The following is a 27,834-nucleotide window of genomic DNA, read 5'->3' as shown; positions in this document are numbered from 1 at the left end:
AATAGTTTCTCTTATCTACTTCCTCATACATTGATTTCAGGATTGTCGTTGGTTTCTGTTTTTCTCTTTAAATTGTGGCCTCTCATATGGATTAGAGAAGTATTATTTTAGAGTCCTTGCATTAGATTTAATTTAGAGCTGTGCAAAGTCAAGCCCACTGACAGATTTCGAGATTAATTTCCAGACCTCTTGTGGTGCCAGAGAAGCTCCTTAAGATTTTGAAAATGGCAACACTATTGACTCCCTACCACTAAAGGTTACCTGTATCCACATCCACACTAATGCAAAAGAAAAGTTTAAGTGTGGTAAATATCAATGTTGTTTTGCTTTATGGAAAAGACAAAAAACTGTGCAGAAATAAAAATAAGAAGAGATACAGAACAAGAAATAGTTTATCCTTCCTCATAAAGACAGCTTATACAGCTATATCTTCCTTCCTTTCATTCTGTAGGGATCACATTGCTATTTCTAAATTGATATTATTTACATAGAAAAAAAGTAGTTTAAGGTCAGGTTCCCCGGAAGAAAACCACTAGCTAAAGATTTAATGCTAGTGATATACAAAAGGAGAGATTTGAGTATGACTTATGTACTATTTGGGTTGTATTGAGAGTTGGTAGAAAACCTTTTTTTCTGCCAAGTATTTTAGCTTAGTTGCATCTCCAAATATGTGTTTACTACATTTTAAAGTAAGTGCATTTTCAGGGAAATTTAATCCATATGTTTCAGCAAGGCTACATGTAAATCATTTAAATGTTGTTTTATTAGAGCTACATGATGTGTGAGATGCCTTTTGAGCTTTTTAAATAGTTCTTATACTCTTTACTGAAAAGCAGCAGGTAAATTGTGAAGAGTAAACAAATCAAATAACAAAAGGTTTGAGTTCCGTTTGAAATGTTTAGCCTATTATTCTTGCTTGGGTTCTGAACTTGGCAGTGCACATTCCCTGTTCCTGCCTACAGGGCAAAGTGAAAACAATTTGAACACTGTATTTCCCAATGGGTTCATTGACATTTGAGAATAGCATAGTACAGATAGAATCAGCATGTTTGGCAGGTAAGTGATACTTCATATGACCTCAGAAAGTTACTTCCTCCCAGTTTGCAGAAGTTCATAGCATGGAGCAATGTTATGCATATTGCAAAACCCAAGTTAGACAACCAGCCATTAAGGGATCCATACTGGTGAATATCTATTTCTCTTGTGCATCTTTAGGTGGAATGGTTGAAAAATGAAGACATAATTGATCCCGTTGAAGATCGGAATTTTTATATTACTATTGATCACAACCTCATCATTAAGCAGGCCCGCCTCTCAGATACCGCAAACTATACTTGTGTTGCCAAAAACATTGTTGCCAAGAGGAAAAGTACAACAGCAACTGTCATCGTCTATGGTGAGTGAGATTTGGGGGCTTAGTTTAGTTCATGTCAAACTGCAGTTTCTCTTTTTAATTTTAAAATACCAAACAAGAGGTCCCCTTTCAATCCCCATTGCTTCTCTCTTCCAGCTTCTCACTGCTTCCCTATTACTCATATAAAGACTAGACTTGGATATTCCTAGCCCTTTGTCAGTCAATTCATAGGGAAGTGAAAGGAATCTACCTAAGTGTCAGTAGATGGTTCTGCTTCCCTAAGTCTTCCCCTTTCCATATCCTGGACCACTGAGATCTAAAGGGAGTTTGGAGATGAAGATGCTTAAAGCAGCCTGCTACTACTTCTGTGGGCCTTGGTTCAGTCCAGTGATTGCAAATCCTTAGGTAAACTGGAGCTTACATGTTCCCCAAATACATCAGATCAACTTCAACTTCCTAGACCTTTCTTTACACACTCCATCAGAGGCATTCAGAGTGAAGACAAGCACTGCCACTCCCAAGTGGCCCTAATCCTAACCATGTAGCAAGGTTTAACATAATGACTTCTTTAGGAATCTGCCCTCCAACTCTCTGGCCCTTTCTAATCTATCTCATCTCCAAGCCTATCATCTCTTCGGAACTAGTAAACAATTTCTCACTTAATTTTGCTTTGGCATATAATGTTTTATGCCCCAGTATGGTTTAGAACTCAGTGGATTTTTAGCCATTTCAGGAGGGGTTCCATGTCCCCAGCTTAATTTTTAAGTCCCTTTATGGATTAAGAGATAGCTCTGTACATTTATGTATTTCTCACAGTTTAGACACATAGTAGGTCTTCATATCCTTGATGAGTTATTATCTCAGAGGAAACTGAGCAACCCTGGGAAGGATTTTGAGGTTATGCCACCTACAGAATGATATGGCTTTTAGAATGCAAAGAAAATTTTAATGGCTGTTTCAGTGTTAAATATACTTCAAGGCCTTAGCATCTGGATGGCTGAAGGAGTGACAATCACTAGCAAGTATCTGGCTCATGGTAGTGACTTGCAGCAGGTAATACTATTCGGATAGATGTGTCTTCATGTGGTAGGAGTTATGAGAACAGAAACCACTGTGCATTTCCAAAGGCTGACTGTAGTGATGCTTTAAAACTGTTATTTTCATTGCAGGAGAGATGCATGCTATATGTTCTTAGTCCTCTGAATACTTTGAGGTTTAATTTCCTAGACAGATACTGACTATGTTGCCTTTCTTAAGTCACAATGAAATGTTTCCTACTTTTTGTCTTTTTCTAAACTGATGACTTAACAGCATTGAAAATACAAAAGAGAAATGAGACACATTACAGCATATTACCAATTATAAATAACTAATGAAGGCAGACTCTGTATAGATTTGTTATGTAGATGTTTAATACACAGGCAAATCTCCTTTCTTATGTATAGCAAACTTTCCATATCCAATAATTACAATAAAAAGTCACAAGAAATCAATAATTACAAGCCAAACATTGTCTTCAGGAAGGATCAAACATAAGTAGCAAGTATTTTAATTTCAAAAAACAACATCGGACCAGGGGTCTGGAGACTTGTGTTCCAGGACTAGTTCTACCAGTAACTGACCTTCAATTGGTCATTTAACCAGGATGCTCAGGGCCCTTGCCACCTTCTTCATAAAATGAGGGAATAAGCCTAGGATCTTCAAAAACCTTTTTTCTTTAAAAGTTTATGATTATTCATTTCTCATTAAAATCCTAGTAGAACAAAACATGTATGCTGTAACTCCAAATATTTGCTTGCCGATATGCTAGTAAGTAATTTATATTGACAATTTCACAACATTCGGAGTTTTGTCAAATTGAACAGGTTAAGTTGCTTTTTGGAAGACTAACTGAGACTCTACCTAGCCATCTGCTTGTCCTTTTCATGGCCTCATAAAATAAGTTGTCCAAAGTTCACAGATTGGGCTTACCAGAAGTCCACAGAAAAACATATACATCTAACCAGTATTTAATTTTTGAGTCAGTTGTATATATTTATTTTTGTTATTGTTGTTTTTAGAATGCAAATATATATCTAATACAGAAAATTTGAGAAGCACAGAAATGGTGAAAAAAGAAAATACCTATAACCTTCCCAACTTGTCAGAGATAGTTTTAAAAAGAGTGATATATATACTACTATTTTCTATGCATAGATAGGATTTTGAAATAAAGAATATAAATCCATTTTTTTTTACTTAAAACATAATGTTGGAATATTCACCTATTATTAAATATACTTCTTCAACATCATTTTTAATGGCTGCTTAGAAGTCAATCACATGAAATACATGGTTCACTCTACCATTTTCCTATTTCTGAACATTATATTTTCAATTATTTATTTCTATATAAAAAATAACTACTGTGAAAATACTCGTCTTAGTCTGTATATATAACACATTCATGATTATTCCCTATTGCACAGGTTTCTAGAAAAGGGGATGTGGGCATATGTTGTGCACATAAAAAGTTTGTGTTACTTGAATGGCTAACACTTTTTACTGTATCAGGAGGCGTATGCATATACTAGTTGCGTCAAGTCTTAACTACTATCAAATTTTGTTAGAAATTGCTTAATTACAATAGTTTCATACACTTACATTACTGGAGTATTAAAATATATCAGAGTATTTTCTAGAGTGAGATTTCCATGAGTAAATAATGAACACAATGTTAGAGTGTAGATTTTATCATCTCACCTATACTAACATCACCATCAAACACTGTAATTAGCCTTTATACACAAAATAGGTATCCATTTCAATGACATCAACTAATTGCAAAATCAATCAAATAGCTACTCAATTAGTTAAAAATCCAGCAATATAAGACTTTATTTTTTAACCAGATTCAATGGTTAGTTAATAAAACTAACTACAAATCCTTAAAAGGTTATAAAGTTTATATATGCTAAAAAAAAAAAAAATCAACCATCTGTTAAAAATCGGGTAAATGAGTTTATTCAGTTCTCATGTTTCAGATCCACTTACAGCCTTGGCATAAGGATATAAACACTTGTTATTTGAGATAAGCTGTCAAAAGTAATTTTTGGAGCTTAACTAGGTAAGGGGATGTATTTTTTTTTTTTTTTAAAGAACACTGGCCAAGAAAAAGAGAGCACAGTCCTATTTACTTTTCTGAATAGGTTAGTTAAGTGTTGGTAATTTATTTTATTTATCTCTTTGCTTAGATTCTTCAGCTCTGCAATAAAACTATGAATGAAATAATGTTCAATGTCTCCTTTAGATTTGAAATTTTAGATTTTTTTATGATCACTTGGGAGATAATTTTTTATGTGTTGTGTATGGTTTGTGTGTCTGTCTGTGTGTACATGCTCATACATTTAATCCATATTTCATTATTTACCTCCTTTCAGTAAATGGTGGCTGGTCCACCTGGACAGAGTGGTCTGTGTGTAATAGCCGCTGTGGAAGAGGGTATCAAAAACGCACGAGGACCTGCACCAACCCAGCACCACTTAATGGAGGTGCCTTCTGTGAAGGGCAGAGTGTGCAGAAAATAGCCTGTACCACATTATGTCCAGGTAAATAATCCTGTGCTTTCATTCCAAATGTCTCCTACCGTTCTAGAAATACGTTTTAAGAGATACACACAAAGCCTTATTTTTGACCTGAATGTGTGATAAATATTATTTAAATTCATCATACCATTCAATGCTTATATTGCTTGGAAATCAAGTATTTTCCCCCAAAAGAGCACTCAACTTTATTACCTAAACATACAAAATAGTATAAAACAAGAGATTAAACACTTACGGTGGATCCAAGATTTCAAATTTTATAATTCAAGGGATTTGAGCAGCATTGAAAGCCATACATTTTAGGAATAATAACCCTTGATCTTCAGAGAGCCATAGAAATTAATTGGAACTGAAATTTAGAAAATGTTTTAGACTGAAATATTTGATATTTGGTGTCAGTTTATGGGCAAGGGCAAATAAAACATTTGGAATGAATTAAAAGGAAGTGTAAGCTTTGTGACACATAAGCTAATGGATTTTGAAAATACAATGCAGTCAGCTCTTTATTATCTGTACATGTTGTCACCTATTTTGTGAGTTATTTGCAGTAGTACCTATGCCAAGATTGCATTCCTCTGCCTCTGAACATATTTCTGTGCTATTTCATATTGTCACCAGCTCTTATCCCTAAGTAAACTAAGTTAAAATCTACCAAAATCAAAACCAAAACTCACTAAAATGCCTAACTGTACAATAAATTGAAAAGTTAAGCTAAAATTATTTTTAAATAATCCATAAATTTTGTGCACTTTATTGAGGTAGTTGTTATATTGCCAATTTGATTAATTAGATACACACTCTTCTTACTTTCTTTTATTTTGCCTAATTTTTGTCTGGTTTATTCTTTAGGGTTGAAGAAATGAACTAAAGAAAAAATGTAATATATATTTTATATTCCTGTGTTGATTTACAAATATCAAAACGATATCCCACACTAAACCCTTTGAGAACTTTTGTTTATGGAACACATTTTGATTCTTAGCCAGGCTTAGAATTTCAGTATTTTATCTTGTATTCTGTTATATTTTCTCTTGATGTTGACTTCCACAATTAAAAATGCACTGAGCATTTCAAGTTGAAATAAAAGTGTGTGTGTGTGTGTGTGTGTGTGTACATTTTGGGATGGTCTAGGTAGGTAAAAGCAAATGCCTTTTCTCCAGATAGCTAGGGGCTGCTTGTAGTGCCTGTACGATTCAAGTATTAATGATTTCATCATTTTTTTCATGTGGGCATGTTTATATCTCTTTACATAATATATTTACATGATAATTTGAATATCAAATCATATAGTAGACTATTAAAATTGATATAATTTCTATAAATGTGCAGGTATAAAATGCTATGTGTATTAGATGTTCAATAAATGATATTTTTATTGTTTTACATTGAATTCCAGAAAATCATAATTGTTTATGTATTTCAGGGAAAATTTTTTAAAAAATTAACTCATCAATATTTTTATTCTGTTTATATAAGAACCTTTAAAGAATACATTTTAAAATATGTCCTTAATGAAATTTACTATATATTTTTTTTCAAATTGGGATTGAAGTTGTATCCTTCTAAAATAAACATATATCAGTTCATTATCATTAACACTACTGACAAGCCAGCCACAAAAATTAGGAAGAAAGTGAGTCAAATCTAAATGACGGAATCACAACAAAAACAAAAAATAGTAATGTGACTAAAAATATTTTCAAAATAAAAATAGAAATGTATATACCATAAAATAATGGAACAGAATCATCAAATAATAAGTGGAAAATAATATAGTCTTTTCAAGAAGGCATTGAAGATCTCAGCAGAATCAAGCAGCCTGGATGAAAAAATAAAATAAAAAGAGTATATAAGACATAGATAATAGATAGGTAGATGTTAGATAGATGGACGGATAGATGAATGGATGGACGGATGGACGGATGGATGAACAGATGGATAGATGACAGGTAGATGATAGATGACAATAGATAGATAGATAGATAGATAGATAGATAGATAGATAGATAGATAGATAGATAGATAGATAAAGATAGATGTGTGGGCAGATAGGTAGATTTCTTCCTCACTCTACTAACCTCTTCTCATTATTCCCACATAGATTTACTTGAGCTGCCCACATGGTACTGTGCATGAAGGAATATTAGATCTAAAAAGAATTCCCCAAATTTTGCCCTTTATAGAAAAAGGGGCACCACTACAATTTATTCTTATGTAGCTCCTAGTGACAGCTTTGGTTTCTATGTGTCCCAATAAGCTTCTTCTACTTTATCAGTAAGGAAAAGTCACACAGCTCAGAAGGAGAGTTCACAGAGCCCAGTCGTGTGCAGAGCATGCTCTACTTCCAGTAGTTGAAATGAATGTAGTCCTCCTTAGTGGGACATTTTCTTCAGTTGTGTTTTGTTTTGTTTTGTTTCGTTTTTATACCTGAGCTCTTATGCCCTAAAGAAACTTCTTCTCTCTTTGACCTGATGCTGGGTTTTTTTTCTGTGGCAGTGGATGGCAGGTGGACCTCCTGGAGCAAGTGGTCTACTTGTGGGACCGAGTGCACACACTGGCGCAGGAGGGAGTGCACGGCGCCAGCCCCCAAGAACGGCGGCAAGGACTGTGACGGTCTCGTCTTACAATCCAAGAACTGCACCGATGGACTTTGCATGCAGAGTAAGTCTGAGCAAAGAACAGACACTGAGGAGGTCTGAAATTTAACCGTTTGGATTTCCTTGAAGGAAATATTAGAAATTAAAAATTATTTGAACAACAAAAAATTACAACGATATACCAATATCTTTGTTCTCTCCCCAAATCGAAAAAGCTAAACTCTCAGGAACCAGAAGGAATAATAACTATGTCCATATAACAAATGGCATGCACAGTATTACATTCCGATGAGGAAACAGTGGTTTAGTCATTTCTAGAGGTGCTGTCATTTTTTCCAGACCAGGGAACCACTACCCGATTTTATTAGAGTGCACAAGAGGACATCCTAAACATCTCATAGGGTCACATGACTTCCAAAAAAGTAAGCTTCATTGCTGTTAACAAGCTAGTACCCATGGAGTTTAGAGGGGTGCATAACATACATAAGGACAGGAAACATTTCTGCAGGTAGATTTACCAATTTACAGCAAGTGTTTAGTGGGATCATCTTCACAACTTGAAAATGCTGGATTTTGTTAGAAATTATAATGTTTATTTTAAAAAATAATGTTTTAAAAAAAGCATAGGTTTTAAAAATAGGTGTAGAAGATTGGCTCAGGAATATCATGAGTGCTTTAAGCTAAATATTCCCCATTTTTCATACTTTATTCCTTTGGTTTTCTTAACAAAATGGTTGTTTGGTTTTCATACCTGTGAACTCTTACCCATTTATTGAAGAGCCCTTAGCTGTACAAAACCTACCATCTCCTTCATGACCATGAATTAAGTTACTAAGAGTTGTTCTGAAATCACACCTATACAGATGAATAGATCAAACAACATACTGTCTTTGATCTTAACTAATGGCGGCCAAATGTTGACATTTCTTATAACATATCACCATTGCTTGCACAATACAAGACACCAAATTTATTTGTGTAGAAGCATTTGTTTTTGTCATATAAGAAGAAAATATTTTATTCTCACCATTTGTGAAATTCTGTTTACTTTGCAGAGTTTATACACACAGGGACCTTTAAAAATAAATCTTACTTAAAATACAAATAAGTAATTATGTTGCTGATACAGAATAAAAATCCAAAGGCCTTTTATTTTTCTGTCTATGATAGGTTGCATCTTTTGAGAACTGGCTGCTGCTGAGTGTAAAAAGCACAGCTTCTGATTGTGATTTGGGGACTGCTGCTGTGCATCTCACTGTTTGTACCTAAAATGCAAGAATGAAAAGAATACAGCTGTTTTACTAACCATATATCCAGAGATACAGGGTTTGTTCTAGGCGTGAATTTGAGTGAGAATTAAAATAAAAATACATGGAAGTTATTCTTTTAACATTTTTATAATTTAGTATTCTTCCTTTTAGTGTTTGACAAATTGATTCATGTGATCGAAAAGTAGCAATATTTGAAATTTCTCTCTCTTACTCTCTCTTTCTCTCTCCCTCCCTCCCTTCAAACCTCCTTACTCCTTCACTCCCTTTTTCCTTCTCTCTCTTTCTCTCAATATTATATTTCAGCTCTGGGTGATTTAATGCCTACTGCTTCTATTGTGCATATTTAAAAATTCCCAAAGTAACCTATTTAACAAAGAATACAATGCAGCAAGATGGAACACAAATATTTGGATTAAAATCAGTCAGTTAAAAAACTATTTTATTTTACAATTTTGATTTGCTATAGTAATGGCCTCTAGTAAGTCAATAAACTCTCCCATCTGCCCTCCTATATCTACTCTAGTGCAACAGTGAATTGTAGTTTGTACTATTGATTTCCTCCGTGATAAAAACCACAGAGATATTGCTGTGCTGTGTAATTATAATATTTTACAGTGTCAGCCATAGTTTCTGTTTACCAGTAAGCTGGGCATTTATGGCATAACATTGTTGACAAAGTCTTGCAAAGAAATGGTGTTGCTCTTGACCTTTATTTTGGAAAACAGAGGCTTTCTAATAGTGAAAGTATCATGCCTGCAAGAGGAGCGAGTCGATATTAGAAAGAGAATGGGAGTAGAAAAGACAGCCAGAAAATTGCAATTAATGGTTAGAAATTATCACTTAAAGTTTACTTACTTTAAAAGAATTAATGTCTTCAACACATTAATAATTCTTCAGCAATATTATCGCAGAATAAAGCTAGCCTACTCACCATTGCACCAGATATGCAATACAATCACTGCATCCACTTGAAATTATCTACAAATGATTCTGATATAAAAGTAGATATACTGCTAGGTAGGAGAAATTCGAAGTTCATAATGAATGTCAGTGGAATTCAGTTACCTAGATAATTAGTATAGTGTATTTAAAAGTCAAATTGGTACTTAAAAGCAATACAATGTGAAATATATAGAAAATATTACTATCAATGCTTATTCAGACTTGTTCAAAACAACCATATTCAGGTACATTACTTCCTTAACCACCTCCTTCATTACAAAATTACAAATATCTTTGACTAAAGATATGTAGAAATATTGGATTAAACATTAAAACCTAAGAGACATACACACATATATGGAATGTGTTTGAGAGGGATGCGGGGAATGAATCAAGTTCAAGAGAAAGATAGGGAAATCTTCAAGTGCCAGAAATGAAGCAGGAACTAAAATCTAGAGAGGTAACTGAGTGAATACCAGAATAACCAAGAAGGGCACTATGCATGTAGGGTGTAACATAAATCCTCCTTGGACATGGATGTAGAGATTGGAAGTTAGGGTTTCAGTTTTGTCACAGAGGCAAAAGCCCTGGATTTACAAAAGCCAGAGACTGAGAGTTGAAAGCAAGAACCCTGAATAAAGCTGGATCTCATAAATGGCCACCATGAACAACAACTAGAAATATTTTACCCACCAACCTAGGGAAGGGAAATTCATGGTAGAGTAAAGGAGAATGAAATCTTCACTTAAATAAAATCTAGTCCTACACCCAGCTCTGGTATGGAGTCTAATATACACTATGAGGAGCAAAAAACAGAAGATGTGTAATTTACATAATTAGTAAAACTTCTGGTATCCCAGCAGAAGCAGACAGCAAGCTATTCTCTAGAGTTTTTTTCACAACCCAAGTGCATTGGTCTATGATAAAGATAGCCTACTCCTGAAAGTGAACTTATAATATAAAGTTTCATATCACCCAAGGAAACAATCTGCTACATAATAAATAGGTGAGTTAGCACTATCATAACAGTCTCACAGAGAATTCTGAATGAGACTATATAATAAAAGTAAAAAGACAAACTATTTTTAAAAGGAATATAAGTACAAATGAAAGAATAGAATATTGTAAAAAGGGCAGACAGATTTGGGGGAAATCAAATGGAATGTCTAGAACTGTAAACATGATGATTGAAAATAAAACCCAATGGATGATCAAAAATCAGATCAGATCAGAGAGAACTTTAGATAAAGTTAAAGAGAAAATTAGTAAAATAGAATATAGAGCTCATGAAACTTCTCAGAATACAGAGAAAAAAGATAGAGTGAGTAATTACATAAAAGGGAGGTTAAAACACATGAAGGATAAAATGAGAAAATCCAAAATTTATTACTCAAGAGAGCAAAATTAAAAATATTTTCAGACAATCAAGAAAGAGAAGGCTTACTACTCATAAACTCTCACAGTAAACTACTAAAACTATAAAAACGGATTCTTTTTAAAAAAGAGAAACCAATTAAGAGGCAGTTGAAAATAAGATGAAATTAAATTATAGATAGCAGTAACAGAATATGGGAAGATGTGATCAAATTTAAGATTTTCTAATTTCCATATATTGTTCAGGAAAAGAACAGTAATACTATTTGCATTAGACCTTACTGATTCAAGTGTTCTAGTTAAAATGTTAATATTGGCTACACACATAATGTGAATGTATAAATTCAAAATAAGATTTTTAAGGACAGAACAGGAACAAAATAGAAAAAAGAAAATATGTGGTAAATGAAAACAATAAATAAGATGGTATACAACAGAGATCATCGAATAACAGGGATAATAATGTAAATGAATAAAATTACCTATTAAAGAAAATTCAAAATTGTAGGGAAAAAATCCAGTTTTATACTGTTTATGAGACACATACTTAAATCATAATTATAGAGGAAGATTGAAAGTTAAGAAGTGGAACTTACAATACCATTCAAATTTTATTTTAAAATATCCAATTAATGGTTTTGACTATCTGATTAGGCCAGTCTTAATTCAATTCCATTTCCCATTATGCCTAAGTAACACATATTAGAGATTGTGTTTGCTCATAGTTTTTAGATTTTTGCTTTTCTTAGACTCTATAGTTTTTAGAATGTTTAATTTTCCATTGGATTTTTAATCACAAGTTTTCTAAATTATTTACCAGGCTATTAGTTGTTCGTGTAAGATGGCTTAGAAATCCAAATGTTTCCTCAATGCCAACTGAAAATTTTGAAAGATTTTGATGGTTACTTACAAAATTATTTAACATTTAAAAAATATAATGTTAAATGTTAGCAAATGTGTAGTAAAGATTCATTGCATTGTGTATTTAGATTTTTTTATATCATTTCTAAAACTATATGAAAGTAGCCCCTAGTTTTGCCATGTAGTTTTGAAATAGGATTTACATGAAATGGCTCTGGTGAGAAAGAGAAAGAGGGAGCGAGGAAGGACACTAGACACAGAAACAGATTACAGAAGAAGAAAAAAGAAAAAGCACTTAAGACAATCTCCAAAAATGCTAAGCCAATAAGCATATTTATCTCTTTACCTTTTATGTTGAAATACAATTTTCTTACCAAGACCTGACAACTTTTAACTTTTATAATATCTATAATGAATTTGTAATAAGATCTACTTTGTCATGGTTGGCATATAGTGGTTGAATCCATGCTTACTTTTTCCTTTTGAAAATAGCAATCCGAAGACTTATCCAGAAATGGTGCTTTATATATATTTATGAATTAGATATTACATTACTGCAGATATTCCTATGGACTTTAGTTTTTAATCCCATTTAAAGACTGGAGTCCCACACAGGAATATGTAACAGTTCAATATGAATTTAGAATTAAATCCTTGCTGAAGAGGGTTTATGCCACAGTAGACAAATTAAAAATTGCAATTTACAAACAAGAACTGCCTGAGAATGTGTCTGCATCAGTAAACTTCCTGACTTTGGGAAATTAAAATGTTATGCGGTCTGCAAATTTAGCACTTTCTACTCATTAAAACATTTACATGTCACACTGCTCTTTCATTAATTCTCACGTACAGAGGAAATGGCGGAACTCTGTGTATAAATTGTGATGTGGACACACTGCATACCAGGGCTCCCGGAATCCCAGGGGCATTTAATGTGAGGAAATAATTCACCTTACAAATAGTCATTTCTTGACTTTAGAATGATGTGTTTATAATCACTGTAGGCATTTGAGAAGGTGCCAGTCGGTTTCCAGTGAAATTCTTGTCAACACAGCAGTTTGATAGGGAATGCATAATTGTGAGTGTCAGACAGTGAGTGCTTTTATCTATAGTTTGGAAGAAGTTGATGTCATAGCTGTGTTTGCATAGTCCTTGATATGCGTAGTGTCCCAGCTGGCAAATAAATATTCTGTATGTGGACTGGCTGCCCAACACAGTGCTCTGCTGTCTCCGGTGTAATAAGTGTGGTTTGCTTTTGCTTTTTTTTTTTCCTTTCTGGTAAAACATTTTCCTGCTTTTGAAAGCAGGGATGTGGTTAAAAACTGTAGCCCACAGAGACCCGCTGAACACCCATGGAGCCCCCACGTGGATTAGTGTGAGAGGACAAATGCAAAGACTTCAGCTTCTATGATGGAAAGGAAACTCCTAGGGGTTCAGGAAAGCTGCCACCTTTCATGACCACAGTAAGATGCGAACTCTTCAAGATCACATAAAAGCAGGACCGGGGCTTTCAATTATGTTTTCTTTTTGCCTAAAAATCCAGCAGATATAGTGATGTATGCTAGAAATCAGCCTCTTCAGGACTCTGTCATTTTTCTATCAGATGTCTTTACTACCATGGATTATAATGCCATTGCTTTTGGATTTAATAGTTCATTATTCTTCTTAAGGAACGTTGATGGAGGTATAGTCTACTGCATTAAAAACACTTGAGCAGCTGATCTGTGGATTTGATGTTACTCAACTGTAGAGTTATTTCAGACATTTATTCTTCATCTACTGTGAGTCAGGAGATAAGCCTTTTACATCCTGAGGGGCAAGTTCCCTACTCTTCATTTTCAGAGAGTGTGGTTGTTACTGTCAGAAACAGAGCTGTGGATCAGTTTAGTGAGAGTAGCTGACCGTTCTGTAAAGGCTGGGGCTCCAGTTACCACAGCAATTTAGATAACCAAGTGATAAGCAAGTGTTCTTTTCAATTTTTGTTGTCATGTCCTAAAATTTATGTATTCATTTATTTGGAGATTCCTAAGCTCCTGTCAATAAACAAACTCTAGGAGAGTGATAAATTATAATAAATGGCCTGAGCGTCTTTGACAGATCTGACCTTTGACCTCATTAGTACAGTCCTGATGGGTTTGCTAGATAAGAACTAAGAACGGATCTAAAAGGAAAAAAAACAAAACCTGGACAGGCTTATTTTGAATGGCCCTTGAGGTTTTTAATAAAAACATTTGCATTAGAAGAGATGTAATCTGGGTGAGAAAAATCACATATTTTGGCTTAGGGTAAAGTCACTGGCAAAAAGAAAGACTGAGCAGCCAGGAGATTATTCTAATGCTAAGATAATTAAAAAGGGGATAGCTCTTCTGAAGTATACTTCAAAATATGACTAAAATTAACCCAAGACATGATGATTTAGAAACATGTACTTTTATAAAACACGCCTAATGCTTTTATAAACTATAATTGAGTTATATTCATAATTTACATTCTAACCCCCATATAAGAATTATTCTCTATTTCATTTAATTCTCACAATATCATAAAATCTATTTATGTATTAAGGTCATAAAAGCAGTCCCATATTGAAATGTAATGAATAAACCTTGAAGGCAAGCAGGAACACTTTATAAAATTCCACCCATCTCCCTTTTGGCTAGGAATTTGATAGCTAATCTAAAGACAGAGAGTTTTAATTCCAGACATTGACATAAATGAAGAACTTTCCTGTTAGGTGTTCCTTAAATCTGGCTCTGTGGTTCTCAAACTTTGTTCAACATAAACATTACTATATCACATATATTTTACTTTAAAGGAGTTGCAGATGTAATATTAATTTTATTCACTTTCTCTCCAATGCTCTGACTTTAGGCCCTGGCATAAATTGCCTCTGACTCCCATCTACTGTGTTAGACATGGCCAAGCTGAAGCAAAATTGACCAAGTTCAATTTAATAAAACTCAAAAATTACAAAAAAATAACCTTACACACAGAACTTTTCATAATTCCTTAATAGTATCTCTCTGTCTTGCAAAGGAAGAAACTGAGGCATAAAATCGAAACAGCTCACCCACGCTAAGGTAGAGCTGGAATCAACATATGAACCCCAACCTATCTCATTTTAAAATATTCCTTTTTTCATGTGGGCTATTGGATGGTGGAAGCAACTGGTTATCAGTGTTTATTGCTTTAAAATGTGATTTTCTTCTGATGGGTAGTGTCTCTCTAATTATTAATGTTTATTCCTTTTTTTCCTGTTGGTATCATTTGAGGAAAATGATGTTTCTCTTTTAAATATTTATTATTGTAGGGTTTTATGCCAAATACAAGGCGATGATTATACATTAACAATTATATCATTCTGCATAACTCTCTAGTTACAGTAGAGTAGATATCCCCAAGTATGGTGCACTTCTTTGCTTACCCAACATTTGAAACAAAAGATATTATTTGGAAAACAAAAGTTACTGTTTGTTTCATTTAAGGGTAAAAATCTCATTATTATTTTAACTTTTTCATGAATGCCAATGATAATGTTTCAAATGGAGAGGTATTTTAGTCTAAATAATTAGCATCGCCTCATTCAATCATTGATTTGCAAAGTAAGCCATGAACATATCAAGCCCTTTTCTATTATTTCCTTGTCTCCATTTAAATCTACTAATTAACGCCCAGACAATAATTACAAGAGCTGGGATCTGGCCTTGTCTTTGCTGTTCCACCAGCTTTGTGATATTAAACAAGTCCTTTTACCAATCTATGTCCCTGCTCTTTAGTCTGCAGATACAAAAATTCTAGGAAATTCTAATCACTGATCTCTTTTAGCTCCAACATCCTGGGGGGCTGCAAGTTAGTAAGGGCGTAGACTGGTTTTGAGAAATTTAAACCTGTCCAGGGATGCTCAGAAATTCTAACAATTCTCACATCAACAGATTTGCGTAATAGTTTTTTCTATTAAAATATTATCTGTGGCATAAGAGCAATTTGTATTACCTTTTTAAAAATTTAATCATGAAATCATGATCATTTTTGACTATCGCTTATCATCCATAGGGTAGGAAAAGAAGATTTTTTAAAGCCTAGAAAAAAAATCAAAGCAATTGATGTTTACTGGGGGAATGAAAGTTTATATATGATTTGTGGTGTGGTTCCTGAGATTTCCCAAATATAAACCCACCAACCAGGCTAGTTCAGGCATATTATTGTGCAGTTGTGAGCCATGTACTTAAGAATAACTTATTGTTTCTTACTTCAGTATAAAACCAAGGAAGGCCCTCTTTCCTTTTTAAAATACTTGGGCATAGGCTTCATTTTTTATAACAGTTGGATATTAGCCAAAAACTATGGGCAACCCCACCTGTAGAATGCAGGATGACCTGGAAAAAGTTAGAAAAAGTCATTCTTTTTCCTCAAGTCACTTTACCATCATCAGCCAGAAAATCTAGATCTACAGTCAACACAAATGTGAATGCGACCCCCCAGAGCTGGACAATGCAAAACTCTTACATCTTCAGTTTTACTGACGGGAGTGTGGAAACAAAATTTTAGTCTCAACATTTTCAATAACTTTAAATTATCCCTTCTCAGATTTGGGACTTAATTTTCTCATTTGTAAAAGATTGGACTAGATAACCTGTGAAAATGATCTTTTGAGCAATCATGAGATGGCTTTCTGGCATAAGGAGCGTTTCACTATTTAGGAGGGCCCACTCTTGCTCTGGTTTTCAAACTTTTTATGTCTTCACTTAAAGTTTCTCCCCACAAAGTTCCTCCAATCCTTGTTCCCTAGGTCAGGAAAATCTCTCCATTGAAAAATATATGTTCTTTCAAATTACCATAAATAAATAAAAATAAAGGAAGGAAGGAAGGAAGGAAGGAAGGAAGGAGAGGAGGGAGGAGGGAGGGAAGGAAGGAAGGAGGGAAGGAAGGAAGGAAGGACGTCGTAGGACGTGAGGCGCTTCCCATAGCAGAAGCACTGCTCTGCATTGGTTCCCTTAGCTGCAGTTGCTGAGGCATGTTTCCCAAAGCCCAGTGTCCATGCTCTTTTTATCAGTCCAATAGAGGTAATTTTGAAAGTTATGATTGGAGCAGCATCTGTTCTAGACAGTTCTTTCATGGCAAGACTATTCGTCCCAGGACGTTCAGTAATCTTGGCCCTCACTTACTAAATGCCACAAACAACCCCCTAATCATAACGACAGCCAGAAAACACCTCCGCTTCCCCTTTTCCAAACACCCTCTTTAGAAGTGGCGCCAGGCGTGGTTGAGACACTGTTTTAGCATCAAGTTGCACTCTGGTCCTGGAAATTTGCTTCTGAAACGTATTATTATATCTTTGTCAGAAGCCACAAAGGCCAGGAATAAACCTCTTAAAAAGGAAAGGGTGAAAGAATATATGGGACTCAGAAGAGTATATTGCTCATGGTTTCTAAGAAACACTGGACTCCTTGTTGCAGAAATAACTAAAGAACCTGAATATCAAACAAATTTCCTAAGGTCACTCATTAAATAATAGGTTGCATCGACTCTACAAATAAAATCCCTTAAGAACTCAGCATCTTAGTGTACTTATAATGTGCATCATAATGATATTGATATAGTTGTCATTTGTTGATTGCTTGAAATATACTAGCACTTTACAAATCTCATTTATCCTCTCCACAACTATATTGAAGTGATTATTCCTATCCCCTTACACAGATTAGAAAACCAATGCTTAGAGAAGTGCAATAATTTGATCCAGCTCTCATGGTTAAAGAAGGGACAGAGCTAGGATTCAAACTGAAGGCCACAATACTGAAAAACTCAATTTCACTGTCTTAGCCAATAGCCGTGGTGCTTTTTCAGTCGGCTTTAGTTTCAAGTAGTAGGAAAGTTAACTGAAATCCCTAACTTATGAACCAGGCTATTGATAGTGACACTAAAAACAATTATTTTGCACTGTGTTCTACTAGAGATGTTATTTTCATTATTACTAGGACAACTCTCAGCAAGGTCACCTCATTAGCTGAAGAAAATGTCCCTTGTTCCGTGAGAGATGGAGCACATAGAGAAGCATAAAAACAAACTCTAGAAAAGTGATTCTATGTTCTCCTATTTAAGGGAAGGAACAGTAATCCCCTTCTTTTCTGATTCCCAGCTTCCTAACTGATGTTTAATTCCACAGTTGCAGAAGTGTTTTGAAAAGGATGGAAAAAGTTTTGCAGAGCTGCCTTCCAAAACTTTTTATCAGTGTTCCTCTAATGGAGTAAATTGGGGCGTTGAATCACTGGCAAATATATTGAATACTGTTTTAAATTGTCTGTTTTAAATGTTCACACATAGGAAAATAGTTTTGCAAATTGATACTCTTTGGCTAGGAGGAATAACTACTAGTGAGACTTTTCCCCCCAAAAAAAAACCTCAAATGCAAACAAAACACTTCATCAAATATATTGATATCCCTATTGATAGACATCTCTCAAGCCAAGTGTTATAGAAACCATCCATAAAATGCTGTTCCTTTGCTCTTCATTACCTGTAGAGAAACCAAAGTGATCTTTTCAAAATTACATTTGTCACAGGATTTGCATTTCATTTAAAATAAAATCGAAATGCCTCGTCATGGACCACCAGGCATATGTGATTAGGCTGCTTCTCACCCCTTCAGGTGTTTTTTTTCCCTCTCATTTACTACCCTCTAACCACTCTGTTTCCATGTCAGGATTCTTGCATTTACTGTCTCTCTTCATGGAACATTGTTCCCTCCTGACCTTTGCTCGGCTAATTCTTTCTCGTCGTTTCTCAAACTTCAGCTCAGATTCATTTCTACAGAAAATTGTTCCCTGATTTCCTAAGTTGGTCATCATTTTATCGCCAATAATATTATACTTTTTATTTTATTTTTTTGAAAGAAATTTTTCAGCATTTGAAATGACTTTATTTTTTTTTTACTTGTTTATTTTCTGTTAAACTAAAACTAAAGGAGGGACTTTTTCCATCTCATTTGTCATTGTACCCCTGTGACTAGTATAGAATCCAGCATATAATAAGATTCAAGAGTATTGTTAGATAATGAATGAATGAATGAATGAATGAGTGAATTCTAGTTTTGTGCATGGAATAAAATATAAGCCTCAGATAAATACAATAAGGCACAAAAATATTTATTGAGTGGTCCAGATCTACATAAATATGGGAAAGTTAAAACCATAGAGATTAAAACCAAATTATAAAATTTATTTTTTATTATTCTTTGATCTGCTTGTCAAGAACAGGGATTCTGTTGGGAAGTAGGGATAAAAACCAAAGAAAACCCAGAACTGCTTCACAAAGAGAAAATTCAGACCATGTTCTATGTCTCTGGAGACAGGCTTCTCCCTTTATAAACCAACCTCTTCTGCTTACTCCAGGCCCTTGGTGATTCTTATCAAAATTTTCATGGTGAACGTCAGACTGTCCCCAAATATCCTATTTTACTCTAATTTCTGAGCCCTCTCACTTGCAAAAAATAAATCTTTTGACATCCTTATCAAAATGAAAGCATCAGTGAACCTGTCTCCCCGCAGTGAACATGTATTGTCTTAAGTCTTTGGGTTCCGAAAATAAATAACTTTTTCCATAGGGCTTGTATATGTCCCAGGTGTCCTTTTATTGAGTTCAGAGAATACAAATGGAAAAGGTTATTACCAGAGAAAAGTGTTTAAAAATGAAAATCAAACCTAATACATAGATTCAGACAACTGGAATAAGAAATATAATATTTATAAAACTGAATTGTCGGTTGCAATCATTGCTCTAAAATAAAGCATTAAAAATTAATTCAGAGCAAACCTGTCTGTGCCACAGCAAACCTCTCTTTCATTAAGGGAGCATTGCATGTTTCTCCAGAATTAGTTCTCCCAAATAGGTAAATAGCTTGTAAGGACTGAGTGTTCTGCAAACTACAAAAAATCTACCTGAGGCACGATTTATAGTTACCTTTAATATTAAAGCAGTAGACACCTTGAATTTTAAACCAATTAATTGTGATTCTTACAGATTCTCTACATTTTTGCCCTTGAGTATCACTAAGAAAGTTTAATTTATATGCTTCTTATTCATCTTCATTTGATTAATTCAAATGGTGCCAGATCATTTGATTAATTCATATGTTGCAGCATATTAAATATGAGGACACCACAGGTGCCAGGTGTGAGTTGTACTTTAATAACGTCCGTAGATTTTTCATTTCAAAAAGTTTGTGTTCTATGTTTTTAAATGTTTTCTCCCAATCTTCTACTTCGCATTATTATTTTTATTAATTATTACTACTATTGCTATTCTCAGTTTCCTACCTTGAAATATATTAAACAGAAAGAAAAATAAAATAGCTAGTATGATTTCTGCATTTACTATTGAGATGAGGTTTTTATTTTGTCCAATTTACACCATTCTTCTGAAGGCCTAAATTAAATAACCTTATAACCTCTAGGCCTTATTTATTTTTGAGTGACTTCAAATAAAAAGCATCCAGTTTCCATTGCGATGACAAACTGCCCAGTCCCTGAGCAAAAACCTACTGGATTCCTATTACATGGAGAAGGCAGAAAACAACAACAACAAAAAGTGGATTTGAGATGGAGCAGGAGAGGTGGTCTTGGCTTAGCTCTGTAAATGGGTATTTAACCTTTGACCAATGATGATGGGTCTTCTTTAGTTCTATTAGGCCAAGAGCAAGCTGTTATGATTAAATAAAAAGAGGGAAAAAACTGTTTTGAAGCTTTCTGCATATGTCCTGGGAATTAAAGCATATGGCAGGGAGAAGGAGAAAAGATTTTCCTTATGCTAATGACCCTTGATGTCTGAGATAAATTAGACCCGTTAGAGTTTATGCTCAATAAAAGAAAGACTTTACGTACAAAGTTAGTGACTCGAGACTAGTTTTTGCTCTGAAATTCAATCTGCCTGCTTATTAATTCTTACTGAGACTCCAGAGTAGACAGGAGATGCAAAATCATAATTCTGTACTGAACGAGAATTTTAAAGGACCACAAGATTCTTTTCCTTTTCTTTTAATTAACCACTTTTCGTGCTTCTCATTTTGTTTCTCTCATTAATTTGATTTTGTTCCTATTTTTGTTTCATTTTTTGTTTCTTTTCAAGGTTTCATTTATCCCATTTCAACTGAACAGAGAACCCAGAATGAATATGGATATTCTTGTAAGTTTGATGTTTGGTTTTTATGTTGCTGAATAATCATTTAACATTATTTCCCCCAATTCAAGTTTACCTTTCTTTAGATAACAGATGTGCACACAGGAAATAGGCGCCTAATGTATTCTAACATAAAAAACAAATTAGATTTTCACTGCTGAAGAGAAGAAAGGGTCATTTCAAGTCTCTGCCAGCTTTAAAATGTATCAGCCTACCATTCAAAGCTCAGGTCCCAGTAGCTGACAAAACATATAATGAAATATGCTGTAATAAATAAAGGGCAGGGTTCAAATGCTAAAAATAAAGGATTGAGAAAATGCAGATTTATTGAGTTAAAAATCATGAATGTTGAATCAGTAATTACAGCTTGGTAAAATAAAACATTAAGGATTTCGATATAATATTCTGACCAGAGTTCAGAATGCTGCTGCAGAGCCTCAAGTAAAACACAGCAGCAAAGTGAAGTCAGCACTTTGAAAGCAGTGCTCACACAACCAAGAGTGTATTAGGATGTCACTAGTTTTCTGAAATGATCTGTCAATATTGACTTGGTTGTTGGAAAAGCGGATATTCGGAAAACTTTGGGAAAGACAGAAGTTTAAAAAGAAAAAGAAAAAAAACCTTTCGCGTACAGTACATTTAAACACAAAATATTAAAAGAGATAGAGTGGTTTCCAACAAAGAATTCTTTTATGTTGTCAATATGTCAAAGATACCATTACATGAGAGTGAGTGATCCCATGAGCCACTGACAATCTAAATGACAAGTCATTTCACCATATAAACTTTGTGGCTATGAGTCTTAGGAGAGAGTAGTGGTTAATCAACTCTTAAAAGGTCATAGAAAGTACAAATTTGAAAATTCTCTCCCCCCAAAATACACATGTATATAAAATTGAACATAAAAAAGGCTGTCGTTGACCACCTAAAGTACTTGTTTAAACACTTCTTTTACAGTAAGCCAAGCAGCTTCAGTTAATTTGGCTAAAACTTTTTGTGGCTCACAGAAAACTAAAAACAGAAATTTAAAGATGTTTATGGGATTCAGGAAAGGTTTACTTTTGTTTGTTTTGTTTTAATTATCAGCTTCTACTATCACCTTTTGCAGTTGGATCAAAGCATGTTCTATGCCACAAAGACAGCAAGCAACATTTACAGGAATTTTCTTCTTACTTTACCCAGAAACAGAAACCCCAACTGATAACACACTTTGTTGGTCAAATGCTTAAATGCTTTCCGGGATAGTCTTACTTTTCTGATCACTGAACCAGTTCTTTATCTTACTCAGTACACTGAAGAGCTATGTTTCATTCCAGTAATGGGCAGCTCGAATGTAAGTCTGACAAGAGACCGTGAGAAGCTCAGGGTTCTCAGAAGTAATACTGAGTCTGTATCAAAAGCTTGGAGTTACTGGCATTAACCTCTGCTCCTCAGATCTGGGTCTTCTGAAAGCACAGAACCAACCTGTTTGCTCCTAATATTTGTTTTGCTTTATTACACCATTTCCACCCACCCCTTCATTGATTTAGGGGAAAGTCAGAAGATTGCTCACTTTCTTTATGACTTGGAATGATACTTAGAAAAATATTCTAGTTTGATAAATATATAGATTCAGAAGAAGCCAGATATTTCTAACAAAGTGTTTTTTATGTTTTTAAAGAACTATCAGTGAATTCCAAACTCTCCACCTGCAATTAGTAATAACCTTTTTGTTCCTGTGGGTCAAGGATAATTTTAGCTCCAGTTTCTTTTCATGCCTTTTAATAAATGATCTGTTATGCCGCCCAATTGAAGATAGATAAGTTGGTGGATAGATGCAGAGTGAGAAAGGAAAAAAATCAGATAATTTTCCATTGAACGGTAACAGTTGTTTTATATAGCTTTTGAAATAGATTTGAAATTAACCTATAAAAAGGCAATAAATGTGTGAAAAAAATGATAGCAATATGTATGTGTACTGTAGGAAATTTCTCTAACCAGTTGGTCCAATATTTCCTTCTCCTGTCTAGCTGCTCCTGATTCCGACGACGTTGCTCTGTATGTTGGCGTTGTGATAGCTGTGATTGTTTGCCTGGCCATTTCTGTAGTTGTGGCTCTATTTGTGTATCGAAAGAATCATCGTGACTTTGAGTCTGATATTATTGACTCTTCGGCACTCAATGGAGGCTTTCAGCCTGTGAACATCAAGGCAGCAAGGCAAGGTCAGTTGACATTGCACTTCACACCTCTGACTTATGCATGTAAGCAGCCTCCATGTGTGGCTTCAAAATCAGTGAAATCATCCAGTTCAGCTAGAACATGGGCTCCCCAAGGACAGGAATATTGGTCTACTTCATTGATTACTGTATTAACTTCATTCACATAATAAATGAGAATTGACAAGGAGCATGAATCTTTTTTTTCTTTCTCTAACAGGTTTCTCTATCATACATTTTTAACTATTATTTGAAAAGAGTACATGAATTGATTGACTGGTTTCTTGAATCTCCTTTTTTTCCCTTTTGACAAGACATTTTGTATGGTTATGAATACAATGGTCTACAGGTGAACCCAAATTCAGTGTAGACAAGGGAAACTATTACCTATAGTTACCTAGCAGAGATCACTGTTGATTAATTTAATCTGTGGAAATCGTTAAAGACATTAGGAGCAATGAGTAATTTAAAGGCAAGACATAGAATGAACTTGTCTATTTATTTGTAGCCAATAATAAGATGGATCCTAGTTACTTAATTGCCCAATTGTCAGCAAAATCTTAGAGTCTATACATCTTTAATGTTCATGGATTTGCTTCCCTTTTACTCAGAAAATGTCAGGGGAGTCTGACTAATGTAAATTGCCTAAGTGGAGAATGCAAGTGGACTTCCTTTCTCTTTCTGACTCAGATCTCCTGGCAGTACCCCCAGACCTCACATCAGCTGCAGCCATGTACAGAGGACCTGTCTATGCTTTGCACGATGTGTCGGACAAAATCCCAATGACCAACTCTCCAATTCTGGATCCACTGCCTAACCTGAAAATCAAAGTGTATAACAACTCAGGTGCTGTCACCCCCCAAGATGACCTCTCTGAGTTTGCATCAAAGCTGTCCCCTCAGATGACCCAATCCTTGCTGGAGAACGAGGCCCTCAACCTGAAGAATCAGAGTCTAGCAAGGCAGACCGACCCATCCTGTACTGCATTTGGCACCTTCAATTCTCTCGGGGGGCACCTTATTGTTCCCAATTCAGGTAATTTCACAAGGTTTAAATTGCAACGAAAGAGCTTAAAAACATATTTTTGTACCAAAATCTTTTTTGTTTGTTTTCACTAGGCTTAAAAAGTTAAATGTAGCCTATCTAACCCAAATCTACTTTAAACATAAACCAACATGACTTCAGACAAAATCAGCAAAACCATTTATCTTCCTCCAGCCAACTCTGAAAACACTTCCTCTCTGAATATTATGCTCACAACTTTCTGCCAAGGTGTAATTTAGAACTGTCATTGACCTTCTTTTTAACAGAGCTTCAGAAGGCAACATCAAGCCAGAAGCTCTCACAGTTGTCATCTCACTTTAAAAGGACAAATTAATTAGAAAACATATTAGTTGGTTTGGTTCCAATTTACTACAGGAAGCAATACTTCAGAATACTAATTTTACATGATTAGAGGACATCATAATAGATATTGAATCTTCATTTATTAACTCTGTTACACAGAGTAACAGCCTCAAGGTATTTATAAGGGATTCATTCCTACATCTGATATGTCTATTTAGAATCACAGCTTCATCATGTGTTCTTTCGTAGTCTTATTTAGTTTTCAGTTTATTATTTAGCTTTCTGATTCTATGGAATAAACCTCATAAATGTCTTAAATGATGAATTTAAGCTAGTGATAGATAATGTTCGATTAAAGTTGTATTTATTAATCAATGGTAGTAATAAATTTGGAATTATGGGTCATTAGAGTGATAATGCAGTCCTCTATGAATCTATCTTAGCTCTTTTTGACAAGACTGAGTATTTTGCAAAACAGCAATAAGAAACAATTTCATTGGCCTAAAGTCTTTATGCAGCATAAGAAGAGAACATAATGTATACACAGCCAGACAGCCAAGTAATATACAGAACCAACTGGTCTGAACATGAACTTTCTTGACTCTTCCTCTTATTTAGTCCCCCATTTCAATGCCTTGTCAATTTTTCACCCCATACCTTTAAAAGTATATTTTAATATATTGAAATACTTATGAAATACTTATTACTTTTTCTTTTTTATATATTTTACAGTTTAAATCATACGTTATATAAAATGCTCTTTCATTATTAATTCTCATGTTATTGTGTGCTTTTTAAAATCATGATTTTAAATATATTTTAATATTCTGACAAATGAATAAATCAAAATATACTCTATTGTTCTATTGTTTAAGCATCATTCCCAAGACAGTTTTTTTTTATAATATTCACTGGATTCTATTTTTCCTTCCCATTTCTACACCTGTTACTTTTTCATATATGAATTATTATATAGGTTTCTCAAGTGGAAAGGAGGGAGCTAGCATGTATTAAATATTTTCTATGTACTAAGCAATGGTGATTTACATAATTTTTTTTAATTTAATACAGTAATAATAGTTACTTATTATGTGTCAGGCCTTATTTTTATTACTTTACATCTATAATTTCATTTCATCCCCATAACAAACATAAAAGTACATTTTATTATTCCCATTGGAAAAAAAAATACCGAGGCTTGCTGGCCTCCTGTGTGGTCCTCCTGCTTCTAGTCTGTGCCTCAACAAACCGTTCTCTACACTAGCGTGATACACCACTTCTCCTGGCACCACAGCGCTCACATTACTTTCCTTCTCAAAAAGGTCATGACTCAACATTTTCAGTTATACAAAGGCCTTTGAATAACTATTCCTCCTTAATTCTCCATTCTTTATTCTTGAGCCATTCCAATGTGGTGGGGCAGGCTTCCTTACTGCCCTGTGCTCGTTCGACATATTCTATTTCCTTCCTAATTAAATTATAAAGCTACTCAAAGACAACAACATTATCTCTTACTTCTTGGCATTCTCCACACTATACCCACAATGATGCTCCATGAATTTTTATTGAATTGAAATAAACCACATTTGTTGGAGTAAAATCGTGGAGCCAAGTATCTCCAGGTTGCTGCCCGCCCTGAGTTCCTCTGCGAGATGACACTGAGATGGTGCAGGCCGGTGGTTCTCACAGTGTGGTCCACAGACCACCATCATTGTCACCTGGCAGCTTGGTAGAGCTACAAAAATTTATAGTTTTGTTGGAACTGTAAAATCAGAAACTCTGAGAGTAGGATCCAGTAATCTGTGTTTTAGCAAGTCCTCCAGGTGATTCTTTTGCAAGCTCAAGTTGCAAACCACTGCTGTAGGAACAGTTAACTTAGAATACAGGTCAATCCAATATTCCTACAAATTGGCGCTAATTAGTAATGAAGCGAAAACCTACTTGACCTGCTGTGACTAAAACTAACAGTTATTCTTCACTTTCTGGAGTTATGTATGATAAAAGAAAGTTCTTCATCAATTATTGGTCTGTTACAGAAAAACACTGATCCTAACTAGATATTTCAAAAATAATTTTTTTTGATATTGAGGTTAGAATTTTGCTGACTTTGAATCTTGTGGGGATTTTTTTTTTAATTAGAAACAATGCATCATTACAGCTGTTTGAAATTTTAAGAGCAGTTGTTGGCTTTTCCCTCCTTTTACAAGGAAAACAACAGTGGAACCATCTGTCTATTCCTTAAATAAAACGAGAGTTTAAAAAATTACATCATTCCTTTAAATAATTCCATAACTGTTCAGAGGGAGCTGTGGTAACAAATAAGGCCAACAAGGAAGGAAATCAGGGCAGCCATGAATATTTACATGTCTTTAGAGAAAAAGCGTGCTTATGGCTACATGGCCATGAAATCTCCTCATTCCTTTCCACTTGCTTCAAAGGCATTCTGTGAAGTTTCCTTTTGATTCATAGGTCTTATATGACTGCTTTTCTCTTTTGCTATTCAGGAGTAAGCTTGCTGATTCCCGCTGGGGCCATTCCCCAAGGGAGAGTCTACGAAATGTATGTGACTGTACACAGGAAAGAAAATATGAGGTAAATATGCTTTTTCTGGTGCACTTGACTTTATCAATGTCTGACTTGGAGGAGAATTGTACGATAGAAAGAATAAACCCTACATATTTTTGTCTTGAGTGCCCTGCTTCTGGCATGCCCTGGTTTCCCTAGAGCTGTAAAATGTCAGCTTGACTTCTCTTTGTCTTTGAGGCTCCAGACACTTTTGTAGATCTTGAGTATGGGTGGAAGGCCAGAGGTCTCTTCCCAAGTGGACTTGTGGCCGTATTCACTGAACAAATGGCCAGAAACATGACCCATAGCAATAGGGTCATGTCCAGAAACATGTCCAGAGCGATAGGTGGGTAGACCCAGAGACATCAGCTCAGGTATCCAGCTTGTTCCCATTATAAGGTTAAAGGTTACAAAGAATTAGACAATCCCTAACCCCTGACTTGGCACCTCCACCTCAGCAAAGCACTTTATTCTCACTTGCAGGTTCTTCTTTTTGTGACTCTAACTTAAGAGTTATCAACTTCCTTCTTATGTTTACCACCTCTGATCCATACTGGGCCTTTCTAAATT

General features: G+C 34.7%; 1 protein-coding gene across 1 annotated transcript in view; it reads left to right on the top strand.

Moving 5' to 3' along the window:
* Window positions 1–27,834, top strand: part of UNC5C (unc-5 netrin receptor C) — a 341,084-nt gene that overhangs the window by 271,429 nt on the left and 41,821 nt on the right. The window contains exons 5-11 of the mRNA XM_039845741.1: window positions 1,216–1,396; window positions 4,774–4,941; window positions 7,435–7,599; window positions 21,107–21,163; window positions 23,167–23,358; window positions 24,043–24,387; window positions 27,204–27,291. Coding sequence (XP_039701675.1) covers window positions 1,216–1,396; window positions 4,774–4,941; window positions 7,435–7,599; window positions 21,107–21,163; window positions 23,167–23,358; window positions 24,043–24,387; window positions 27,204–27,291 — 1,196 coding nt within the window. The remainder of the gene's footprint in view (window positions 1–1,215; window positions 1,397–4,773; window positions 4,942–7,434; window positions 7,600–21,106; window positions 21,164–23,166; window positions 23,359–24,042; window positions 24,388–27,203; window positions 27,292–27,834) is intronic.

The sequence above is a fragment of the Pteropus medius genome, unplaced genomic scaffold (genome assembly GCF_902729225.1).
Source record: "Pteropus medius unplaced genomic scaffold, Ma_sr-lr_union100, whole genome shotgun sequence".
In the NCBI taxonomy this organism is placed as follows: domain Eukaryota; kingdom Metazoa; phylum Chordata; class Mammalia; order Chiroptera; family Pteropodidae; genus Pteropus; species Pteropus medius.
Note: the sequence above shows the minus strand (reverse complement) of the source record. Positions and strands in the feature narration are given on the sequence as shown.